At 37.0% G+C, this 12,500-nt stretch overlaps 2 protein-coding genes across 2 annotated transcripts in view; one reads left to right on the top strand and one right to left on the bottom strand.

Annotated features, from left to right (window-relative positions):
- Window positions 1–6,196, bottom strand: part of LOC137970196 (MOB kinase activator 2-like) — a 10,649-nt gene extending 4,453 nt beyond the window's left edge. Inside the window, exons 1-4 of the mRNA XM_068816715.1 lie at window positions 5,978–6,196; window positions 4,644–4,801; window positions 3,658–3,754; window positions 2,961–3,094 (exon numbers count right to left, since the gene is read on the bottom strand). Coding sequence (XP_068672816.1) covers window positions 2,961–3,094; window positions 3,658–3,754; window positions 4,644–4,801; window positions 5,978–5,994 — 406 coding nt within the window. The 5' untranslated portion in view covers window positions 5,995–6,196. The remainder of the gene's footprint in view (window positions 1–2,960; window positions 3,095–3,657; window positions 3,755–4,643; window positions 4,802–5,977) is intronic.
- Window positions 6,197–6,249: 53 nt separating this feature from the next.
- LOC137970185 (fatty acyl-CoA reductase 1-like) overlaps window positions 6,250–12,500 on the top strand; it is a 24,567-nt gene continuing 18,316 nt past the window's right edge. The window contains exons 1-4 of the mRNA XM_068816704.1: window positions 6,250–6,434; window positions 7,653–7,934; window positions 9,707–9,882; window positions 12,427–12,499. Of these exons, the coding sequence (XP_068672805.1) occupies window positions 7,728–7,934; window positions 9,707–9,882; window positions 12,427–12,499 (456 nt within the window). The 5' untranslated portion in view covers window positions 6,250–6,434; window positions 7,653–7,727. The remainder of the gene's footprint in view (window positions 6,435–7,652; window positions 7,935–9,706; window positions 9,883–12,426; window position 12,500) is intronic.

The following is a 12,500-nucleotide window of genomic DNA, read 5'->3' as shown; positions in this document are numbered from 1 at the left end:
AAGGAACTCTTGCATGATAATCGCTCCGCCTCGCATTCTTCTGGAGGAGTATATATCATCCTCGAAGTGTGTTAATTTGAAGGCGTTGTAGCGTTAGTCCTTCCAAATGCTCGGTCTGACCGGTCAGTTCTGTCAAATGGAAAGCGCCCTAAATCTAGACTAGGAATTGTTACGAGTTTTCACTCTTCAGGGCTCGAAATTAACATTTTTAGTAAGGCGCCAATTGGCGACTGATCCAAAAATTTTGGTCGCCAGATCTTAACTTTTAGTCGCCATTTTTTTCACTGATATTTTTTTCTTCATTTTTCTGATGATCATGTACACATGCAATCTTCTTCATAGTCCTAAGTTTAGGTACACTTAAGCTTCTAAGACTGAGATACTAAAACTTAAAAGGAAGCCAGGGCTCGTAAAACATATCATTACGCATTACGAGGTAAATAATCAATGTGAAAGCAGCTTTAGTCACGTTTCCTGTGCTTCCTCCGCTTTTGTTAAGTTTCCATGTAACATCGAGTCTATAGCTTACATAAATAGACGAACCTGAACATAAACAATCACCAGTTTTCCATATTTTCAGCGCTAAAAAGCGAAGGCTTCGTTGTGAACTTCACGCTTCAATGATTGCACGTGTTGTTTAATGCGCCCGCAATACCAGCTGCTGAATCAAACATGGCGCTCGATTATGAAACATGGAGATCGAAGAGCCAGAAGAGTCGTGGGTTTGTTTTGTTATTTCTGTGCGCATAAATCGTGCATTTTATCCAAAACTACGGTTGATTTGCCTTTGAGGTTAAAAGGATGAAGGAAAAAGGTGAAGGTTAGTCGCCCACTGGCGACTAGCTCTAAAAATCTAGTCGCCAACGCTTGATTTTTGGTCGCATTGGCGACCAGTGAGTCGCAATGTCGAGCCCTGCTCTTACACCTCGTGCTTAAGCAATCTCCAGAGTGTTTGGCGACATCTGCTCAAATGCATTGCATTGTGGTAAAAGCTAGAGAATGGCGCAGTGCATTCTGGGAAAAAGAGGTGAATTCGAGAATTCGTCCTACCTTCTCATGAATGCAGAATATGTTGCTGCTTGCTTGCGCAATTAAAAGTCCAACTTTTGCGCTTGGCTTTCTTACGTGAAAATATATTAGGAATTTGATGTTGTCCTTATTATTTTTTCATTATCATTATTATTTTTGAATCAATTAGATAGTTTTGAGTCATATGAGGTTTGGCCAAAAGTGACGTTTCAATGACTCCCTGTCATTAGACACTTATCTAGATACATGTGTAGTTGTTGTTATCACCAATAAGGCCTAAGGATATAAAATTGCTGCAGACACATAACAATTATCCTGCTCAATCTTGCGGAATATCGCCTGATACTAAAATCAGGCGATATTCCGCAAGATTGAGCAGGATAATTGTTTTATTATTCAACACATTGATGACAAAGCACAATTTTCTACATTTATTGGAAAAAAAAAGCCGGAAAAAACTACCATTTTTCTCCGCGACACACAGAATTTCATATCGCAGAATATCTGTTGAGTACACACGACAAATAATTATTGCGCCTGCTATGACCATATTTGGACATTGTCACAATGTGATGAATAATAATATTGTTTACATGTGTGTAAATTGAACGACAAGTGCAATGTTCATTGCAAGACAAAAAAGGGCCAAAGGTGATTTCACTGTGTATAACAATCTCTTATTAGCCTAAAGTTAATAGTTTTTTTCAAAAATAGTTCAAGATGTCTTAATTACACTAAAAGACACTTTTTAGCTTGTTGTTAAGGAAGGTTTTTAGTCAAGAGCCCTACAAAAAGGTTGCATGGATGGTTCTTTGAAGTAAATGTTTCAAAAACCTGACATCACTTCAATCAGAAGAAGGAATGTGCAACTAGTCCCGGTCCTTTGCCGTGCGTTTCAGTGAAAAACAGGTAAAGGCTCCCAGGAAATAAAAGGAAGAGGCGTTTTTTTTACCAGATGGGAACCTTCCCATCATTTTTCTTTAAAAGGAGCATGGAAATTCTATTTTGACAAAAAGGGCACTGATATTTTTAAAAAAATGGGTATCAAAGGAGGGCCTTATGATGACTTTTGTTATAATTTTTGAGAAATAATTTCTTCTAAAATCCATGCTACAGATTTTAAGTTAGAATGTTCTCATACTGTTGCATTAAAAATTAGTTAACACATTGAGTTTTTAGGCATTTTCGGTTTTGGTCACATGATTTACCAAATATGGTTGTGCATTGAACCAGACAAAGGAATGTTAAAAAGAACACAGTCACTTGGCAAAGAAGGATAACTGCAGAGTCAAAGAAATTCAATGACTATTTAAAGGGGTCCTTAGCAACGGTTCGGTAGTTAAGAGCGACCCCCCCTTAAATTAGATTAAACTTACACTAAATACTGCAAGACTACACCATTATTTCTGATAGAGATGTGCAGGAGCTCTTTGAATTAACTGAACTAAGTGCATGTCTATCATGAAAGAATCTAAGTGTAACTTCTGATAGCTTGCTGAAAATAAAATATCTCTAAAATTTTTTGGGATGGATTCATAGCCACCTTCACAATTGGAAAATTTAAGAGGGTTTATCTCAACCTCCCAGTCACTTTCCAGTAGGTTACCAAGTTTTTAAGATGCAAGCGTTAAGAGACAAAATATAGGGTGGTTTTTCTTTTAGGGTTTTTGTTGCCATGGTAACCATTATGTCACATTAATGAGTGCATATTTTTCAGCAATTATTGGCATTTTGTATGTGAAACAGTGTTGTTGAGTCACCCATTCTAAGAAGACATTACCTTGAAATATTGTTGAAACTGGTATGAGCCACCTTAAATTCTGATTACCAGCACTTTAATGGCAAGGAGAATACTTCTTGTTACTTTACAGTGTGTATTTGAGTTATTTAAGCGTGCAATTAATAACTTGAAACATTTCCTTTTGACTTACCAAATTTTGTAGGAAATACAGCGTCGTCATGTAGATACTTGTGACAGCAAGTCATGACATAGTCAATATACTGAGGTGCAGACACACTTGTCTTTGTAATTTTCTTCCCTTTGTCGTCATGCCACAAATAAACTCTGAACACAAGAAACCAAGCAGAAAAGTGCATTACTCAGTTTTTAATATCACATATTTAGTACATGTATAATGTATTTCAAGGATTATGATAGAGAGAGAGTACTATATAATTGTTGACCTTTCATGACCTCAACGTGGGTCAACTTATTTAAGAATAGCAAAAAGTAAACTTGTGTATGAATGATAACAAACACTTCAACACACTTGAGTTTTACTCTGCTTTTTTCATCCACTGTGTTATCTTGCAAAATATTACAGTGTATGAGTGAAAAAGAGATTAGTTTTTTTCTGAAAATCCTAACATGTATTCTATTTAAATTTCAAGTTAAACTCCTTAGCCAGAAATAGAGAAAATCTGATTTCAAGTCTTGAAAATGGGGGACCTGGACTGAAACCAGTGAAAAATGCAAGAAAAATATATTTTCCAAACCGTACCTGAACACGAAAAGCATCGACTGTCAACAGTTTTTGTTGACGTAGAATGGCTGTGTAGCCGCATTGAGCCACAGAAAGATTTATCAACTTGAAATTTAGGAAGCTTGACAAAGGAGAAATTACTTACATTGCTCCAGGAGCAGACATAGTTGGACAGACAGTTACAGTACACTTCTCACACACACTCCCGTACAATAGGTCAACTTGGTTGAAAAAAGCCAAAGCTGTTCAAGAAAAAAGTTCAGGCATTATGATGCAGCAAATAAACACAATTCAAAGTGATTTTACTAAATAACAATTTATTACCAGTAATCTTAATTTCTTTACAAAAACTAAATTGTACAGTTTTTGTTTCAGGGAGCAATGGGCTGGGGGTAATGGGTAGGTCCAGTTTTGATTCCCAGACTCAGAGTCATGTGGGTTGAGTTTACTGGTTCTTTTCCCTGCTCCGAGATTTTTTTCTTCGGGTACTCTGGTTTTCCCATCTCCTCAGAAACCAATGTTTGATTTCATTTGAGTTAGATTCATTTGATTTCAATGTACTGTCGGTACCCTTATTTAGCTCTAGCCTTACCATGAAAAGTCACTTGGCACTTAATAAAGTTCATTGTTAACATTATTGTTTACTTCCTCTCTAAATAAAAATAAATATGCTTCAGTGGGTTTAACCCATTGACCCCTGAGAGTGAGTCTTAATAGATTTTACTCTGTCTAATGCCAGACGATTTTACTAGTTAGTGGGGAGGGATTCTAGTGCGTTTGAGGTCTGAATGGGTTAAATGTACATTAGAATCAAAAGACTTATTATTGTTTATTATCACCGGTATTCAATAGAAAGACAATATTTTACAAAAATAAAGACACTGGTCATGGGAGAACGTCTAAAGAATGAGATAAACGGATAAAATGTACATGTAGATACATTACAAACCTCTTCCTAATCTATCATGTTCTCGGCAGTAACTGTGTCAAAATTTCTTTTGGGGGGGTGGGGGGCGGGGGGGCACGACTTCAAGATGAGGTACAAGAGAGAGAGAGAGATAAAGACCATAATAGCTGACATGGCACTTTTAATTTTAAGATCAATGAGTACATGAATATAGCAGCACATACTATTTGTAGCAATCCACTCATTGAGATCAATGCTTGGGGGAAGTGGCACAAGTTCCTTAAGCTCAGACATTTCCCTGATAAAACTGTTAACATAGCATTCTTCCATGTATGGTTTATCCTCTTTTATTTCCGGTTCAACAATTTTTTTCTTTCCCTTCCTATTGTCAGAAAGAGAAAAATTCAGGTAAATGGTGAATAATACACTTCCAAAATCAGAGGCCTTATGAAAACAATGATTGATGGGCATAGATTGATTCAGAGTACTGGACTTACTGACATTCACTGATCCCCCCCCTCCCCCTCCCCCCCTCCATAATTTTATCATTATAAGCAATTACACTGACCCACAAGGAGGGTCCAGTAGGTGCTCACACTGTAGCCTCTAGGCTACCAGGAGAGGTGATAATTGCCACATGTACATAATTACATGAAAATATTGAGCTGTATTCCCATCAAATTGCTTTCAAAATATTAACACCTGGAGACAAATATCAATAATGTACAACATCAAATTTGGATACATACAGTGTAAAGTTCTGTGAACCCACAAAAAGTTCTAAACAGCTGGCCATCTTTTACAACAGAAAAAAAAATAATTTACCAACAAAATAATTGTGGATATATATGTGAATAAATCTGAAGGGCTTTGCTGTACAAACAAGTATGTCGAATTCCATTCCACTTGAATTCCTTTCCTATTACTTCCGTAAAAATATATGTATAAACATTAAAACGCCGCAGGTATTCAAAGATAAATTGATACACTAAAATTAAATCTTGAGCCAAGTGTTGTAAAATGGTATACCGTAAAGACCCTAAATACCTTTTAACTTAAAGTTTAGTAAACTTTGTAAGTTTTTAAGCCCCCATAAAAAGCTACGAGAGACCAGCCCTGATTAATTTTCCATAAAAAATACACAATGTAAATATCCCCTCACAATTTGATGACGAATCAAGTCGCAAGAGACTATAAAATTGTTTCTTTCGACATAACTGGGATCATATTCAATTTAGACGAATTTTTAAAAGGAATGCATTGAGATTCACCTTTATTAGTTCTATAAACAGATTACAGCCAACAAAATCATGACAACGGGAGACAACCATATTTTTATGAATGTCATGATCATTTTAATACACTGCATTTATAAGATTCGCGCATTACCTTCTCAAAGATGAAAACTACTTTATTACAGGATTATTTCCAGAGTACGTGTACTTTTAAGACCAAACAATCAGTTAATTTGTTTCCTTAACATAAACCGCATCCATACATAACCAGGAGCACAGTAACATTTTATGCAAACAGAAAATATCCCGGTTGACCAACTCACCCCATAAGCCATTCCATGATTTTGGAGAGCTAAACCGGCTCCTCTAGACGGCTTAAACATTTGAGGGAGCGTTCTAAGCGGAGCTTCGTTCTACATCCCACAAAAAAGTGAAAGAACAACACATCAAATTTCACATCAACACTTTGAGCTAATCGATCACAAAAGGAAAAACTCTCAAAGAAAAGCGATAGGAAGTGATGGCGTTCAGTCCCCAGGCAGGGGTAGACGCACCGCTGAGAATTGCTCGTGGGCTCATGTTCTGTTAAAATCTATAAAAAGTGGGGATAAAAGGGGTGGATTTTGTTACCGTTTCATTCGCAACTATGTTTTGGGTTTGATTTCTGTTTGTCTTTTTCGCGGTACTGTCTTCTCAGAGCGTTTGAAACACCTGAGGCTTATTTTGCCAGCTGTAGAATGCGAAAACAGGCTCTTACACCCGAATTTCAAGTGATTCCAGGTGAGCTGAAAGAATAGCACATGCATGTACATGTACGATGTTGTGCTGCAACGGGAAAATTTAAACTCGCATTTATTTTAGGAATCTGGTGCGAGTACTGGTAAATGAGAAGACGTTACTAATTCACTTAGGTTTATTCATTAGCAGTTTGCACTTAACGAGTTTGCAAACTTAGGACCGAAGGAATGATCATTTGCTGTGCAAATACGCTACAAATTCTTCAATTATTTCTGATTCATGTGTTGAGCATGCATGCTTCTTCCACGAGTTGTGCCCGTGATGAAGAGTTTAAAAAAAAAAACGGTTATGTAACGAAGCGCTGCTCCATAAACCTATATCCTTCCAATTTCTCAGGGCTAGTTCGTGTGTTTTCATTATCATTCATGAATGCATTCATTGTTTTGTCTTCTCCAACATGTTTACCTAGCCACACAAATTTCCCATTTTATTCGTGGCATTGGCAATGGTCGCATCTTATTTGAGAAACATGCATTTTTTTTAGGGCAGAATAACTTAACGATCAGATAGAATTTCAATAAGTTCATGCCTCATGACTTTTTGTTGTAAAAAAATATTTTTACTATATGTCAGCTTTTGCATCTTGCTGTACATACAGGTATATGAACATGCATTTGTTTGCCTTTAGTTTGTACGGATTCTCCATGATTTTCCATCATCATTCACCGACTTCACCACCAGGCCTTCAACGCTCCTGCATTTTCTTCAACTAAAGTTGTTAGGAAAATAAATACATGTAGGTAGGGGGGAAACTTAAACATGTTTGCAATTAAGATCAAAGGAACACTGTTTCAATACTCAGTAAGGCACTGGTTGGTACACTGATAATAAGACGAGATGTTTTGACGAGATGTACGTATATGTGTCAGTTATGACTTGGAATCTGACTTGGAAAAAATGTCTGAGTGCTCAATCCCAACAGAAGCTGTACCTGTGATCTTCTGATTTCAAGGTTGAACTTTATTGTCCTTCTCTAAAACTGTTAGGACTGAAATGGTTGAGTCCCTTATTTAATCTGAAAGGGATTGTTCCTAATTCCTCTATGTTGGTTGGACTTGGTGATCGATTTGTTTACACATGACACAAGTTTCTCATGGCATTGTATTGCATTGATAATGCCCTTATAATGGATCAGACCCTCCACTAGAGACCCACAGTTGAAGACATAACATGATCCCAGTGGTTTTTTTTTTGTCCAAGGTACCGAGGTTTAACTTTTTAAGAGACAGTGTGCAAGGGACAGGAATTTCAACTTTAAAAGTGATTTGAAGTACGATGGCTGAAGCCAGGGAACTGTTGTCTATTGGTGACTTTTATGCCAAGAAGACTGTATTGATTACTGGTGGAACAGGATTTCTTGGCAAAATCCTAACTGAGAAGCTTTTGAGAGCATGCCCTCTTGTAAAGAGGATCTATCTTTTGACTAGAACCAGACGAGGTGTAAATCCACAACAAAGGATTGAAGAACTGTTGCAGTCAGTGGTAGGTTTGGACTTCAACTATTAAGTCTGAGGGATTTCAAACTGATTTTGAAAGTGTGTTTGCTTAACACCTGCCTGGCAAAATTTTTGAGCTAAATTTTTGTCCAAAGGGTGTTTAATACTCTAAGTTTTGGATTTCAGGGTCCACCATTACTTGCTCTCAGAACTGACCGACTTGACCTCAGAGGGTTGGATCTAGGGAAAAGTGACATCATTCACTCAGTACATGTAGCTTAAAATTTCAGTGTGTAAATGCAGATTATTACAGTGTATGTATGGAAAACATGATCTGAAATCCTGAAACTCCTGTGCTGCATAATTATTAATTCAGTTGCGTACAAAAGCCTTGCATTCTTAAAGTAGTGAGTCTTTGATGTCATTGTCTCCTCAATCCAATGGGGGATCAGTTAAAAAAAAAAAAAACAAGTGTCTTTTTGAAATAGATGCTTAAAACTTGGGTTACTTGGTGTTGAGGTAACATATGTAAATTGAAATCGAAAGGAAAAAAAAAGATTTTTGATTGTTATACTGGTCATTCATCAATTATATTGATGACTTGCAGATGTGGGTACCGGTAGTTAGCTACATTTGGCAGTTATGTTTGGCATGCAGGCTTGTTTGTTGGCCATTAGGTCTACCTTTGATTGGCAGCGGCATCCACAGCTGTTGCAAGTAAAGTTATTGTGGTCTGGAACACAGTGTCTTCTTATGTGTGCCTTTTCGTAGCCACTTCGTCTGCTCTCTTCCACTCTGGCAGGGCTTGAAATTAACGAAAAAATCCAGTTGCAATAAAGCGACAAAATACAAAAATTTAGTCGCAATTTCGCAAAATTTAGTGGCAAAATGGTTTCGCTGCATTGTGTTACCAGCGGTGTAGCAAAACAAAATATGAGCCCACAATACTTGTGTTGAAAGAAACTGCTGAAAATGGCAAATGATATCGAAGGAATGGAGTTGTGCACGTAACATCGCAGCGAAATTACGCTACAATTACGCTATCTTTAGATTGAAATAAAACTCACGGCGAGAAACAAAACAATTTTGTCATTTCTTCATTTATTTTAGTAAAAAGAGCAGCAATGTGGCAACTGCTTACCCTTTTGTTTTGAAAGAGCGAAGATGAAAGCAAGTCGCAATTTGCGACTTCTCCATATATTTTAGTCACCAAGGGAAAAAAATGCAGTCGCAAATGCGACTGTATTGGTCCACAATTTCAAGCCCTGTCTGGTACACTGTACGTGAGTTGTGCACCACGTACAGTTCGCCATTTAAGCAGTCCAGGGCCTGTTCCTCCCAGTGGGCAACGTCCACTCCACTCATCTTCCTGTGTTGTTTTAATACATCCTTGAATCTCAGCTTTGTCCCCCAGGTTTCCTTTTTCCATGTTGCAGCTCTCCATTTAGCAGCAGTGTGGGTATGCGCTCATCTGGCATCCTCCTCACGTGTTCAGCCCATTGTAACTGAGTGGCTGTTATAAGGGCTTCCACACTATCGGTACCAATATACTGTATATAATGCACCCAATATGTGACTACGATACCAAAGAATTCAGGGTGATATACATGTATGGCAAGGTGCAAAGTTGAAATAAAAATAAAATGACAAATTGTTTAATTTGGGTACCTTTCAGTTCTTTTCCCTAACTTAAATTTCACTGTATCCTGCGAACTTAAGAGCTCCAGAGGTTGTATTTTGTCTTTCTTGAGAGAAGATTGTTAGTCATTACCAATAATTGACATGTCAGTGTTTTTAATGTCATTGGTCAATTTACAGGTCTTTGATAAAGTCAGAGAAATTGGAGAAGACTGGACAAGTAAAATTGTTCCAGTTGAGGGGGACATTGCCAAAGAAAATCTTGGATTATCTCAGGAGGATTGGGAAATGCTGCAGGAAAATGTTGAAATTGTCTTTCATTCAGCAGCTACCGTTCGCTTTGATGAGGATTTAAAGTAAGTACACGTATGTTACATCCTTTTTAATTTGGTGTTCATTTGATATAATATTATAGTGTTGCACGCAGTCTAAATAATAAACCAGATATCATAATCAGAGATAAGACGATTAAAAAATGTCAGATTATAGATATGGCAGTCCCATGAGACAGAAATATCCATTCCGTTAAGGTAGTTGAGAATCTCTCTAAGTATAAAGACTTGTGGAAAATGGAGCAGAGATGATACCAGTTGTCATTGGTGCAATTGGGGTCATTAAGCTGAGATCAGCTTGCATCTTGAAAAAGGTTCTGTCAATGAAGTAAACTCTTTGGTACCTGAGGCCCATGGGTTGGACCCAGTGCTTCAGAGACTAAACAAGCAAGCTAAGGATTAAAAGTGATGATAAAAGTGATAATAATAGTGATAATAATAGTGATAATAATAGTAATAATAAAAGTAATAATAATAATAATAATAATAATAATAATAACTGTGCTTTTTCTATAAGTTTAGAATAATCAAAAGCGCATTTCAATTAGATAAATTCTTACAAAGTACAAAATAATTGAAATTTAAAACTACGGAACCAATGCATCTAAAAGACCTAAAATCCTATGATAAATTTGAGAATTGAACTTACAATAAATTCCGGCCACGCACACAATTCTTTGATAAAATTTCATATTTTCTCCCTAGTCTGTCACATGGTCTTTCATGGTCTACATGTAGGATGGCCTCTGAATGGATCCTTCTTGGGGCACAGTACCTTATCTGAGAATTCTTTCTCTGGAAAGCACCTCAGTTTTGTTGATTTACATGTAGTCTTGACATGGCATCTGACAGGATGCGGTGATGCAGATCCGCATAATTCCCAAAAATCCGCATAATTACGATATTTTCCCCATAAACAGAAGAAATGCCTGATATTAGTGATAAAGCAGCTGCTTACCATCCTCGCTTGTAAACTTAAAAGCCAAGGAGATTGACTGTTTTGAAACGCTTATTTTCCTGAACATTGAAGATCCATTGAAGAAAACATGCCATTTGGTTTGCAAGATGAAAGGTCGTAAGCATTTTCCACGTATATTTTTCGGCAATAAGCCTGGGCATTAGAACCAGTGGACATACAAATAGCCTGAGTTTGCAATTTTAAAAATTAACGAGTTGCAATTTTGCGACAAGATTAAAATTTAGGGGCAAGTTATGGTAACAAATTAAATTGTATCATTTGAAATCATAGGGAAAATAGGAGCCCGTGATACATATGTGTAAAAAAAACGCTGAAAATGGTCAGTGATTGAAGGAATGGTTGCTGTCCGATGACATTACAATTGTGCTCCATATCTCCAAATTGAAACAAAATTCATGACGAAAAATGAAATAATTTATTGCATTATTTATTATTTTTAGCGAAAGTTGCGGCAAAATGCCATCCTGCTAGCAGAGCCTTTCTTTTGCTTGCTCGATTTTGGCGTTCTCGAGAAAGGCTCTGCATAAATCGAGTAAGATCTTTATTGAATATGCGCTGCATGTTGCCAGGATACAGTCTCGACCCCAAGCCTAATATGCCAGATCTCGCCGCCATCTTGGTTTTTTATGGTACAGCGGGCTCAATTATAACCATCGGTTTTGTCACTAAATGGACGCTCGCACTGGAAAAACCGGTTTGACGCGAGAAAACTAGATTGACTAGCCCAGAAGTTCGGGCTGCGTTGGCTTCAAAGAGTTGACGCGATTCGGGCAGAGCCTCCTTTTCTCCTCCTCAGTAAAGAAAAAGACAAAAGGAGGCTCTGCTCGGTGGGTGGCAAAATGCCAACTCTAACTCTTATATTGCAATGGTGAAAGCTGGTCGCAAATTGGCGACTCCTCATATTTTTTAATCACAAAGTCACAATTCAGTTACAAATGTGACTCTGTTGGTGGCAATTTTGAGTCCTGATTTACCATAAGCATATACTGTACATGTACATGTACATACATTGGACAGGCCTTATTATATAATTAGTTATTTAAAATAATTGTTTAAATTTCCAGATAATCTGGTGTAATTTCTTCATAATCAATTCTTGTTTATGCATAATATGGCCACTAATTTCTGCATAATCTTTCATTTTTTTCTACATCCTATCAGAAGCCCAGTATTGATAAATGGGAATCTTACATTATGTGCAGGAAAATGAAAAAAGGAGTTGGAGCCAAATCCTATACTTAATTTGCCATACAATGCCTTAATTAATAGACTGTAGCTATTCAAAGAAGTACTGTAAGTGGTGTGGTTAAATGCAGTAATTAATTTTAATTTGTTGAGATCAGTATGCCAGGTTATGCATACAACTTTCAGTTAAATAAATAATAACAGTTTGGTCACTGAACCTCTGTATACATTATTTTGTTCACTTAGTCTAGCTGTCAGCCTCTCACCATGTGGTACACTCTCAGTGACTACCACTTTCATTTTAACAGGTAATCTGATCAAAATTGATCAAGACCTTTTTGTATTGGAATATGGGTGTAAATTTCTCCTTTTAAAATTATTTAAATTGCTTTTTTTAAACTTAGGGATGCAATGTCTCTAAATCTTTATGGAACACAGAACATGATAAAGTTGTGCAGAGGAATAAAGCATCTTGAGG

The sequence above is a fragment of the Montipora foliosa genome, chromosome 9 (genome assembly GCF_036669935.1).
Source record: "Montipora foliosa isolate CH-2021 chromosome 9, ASM3666993v2, whole genome shotgun sequence".
NCBI lineage: Eukaryota > Metazoa > Cnidaria > Anthozoa > Scleractinia > Acroporidae > Montipora > Montipora foliosa.
This window is presented reverse-complemented; position numbering and strand designations above follow the sequence as displayed.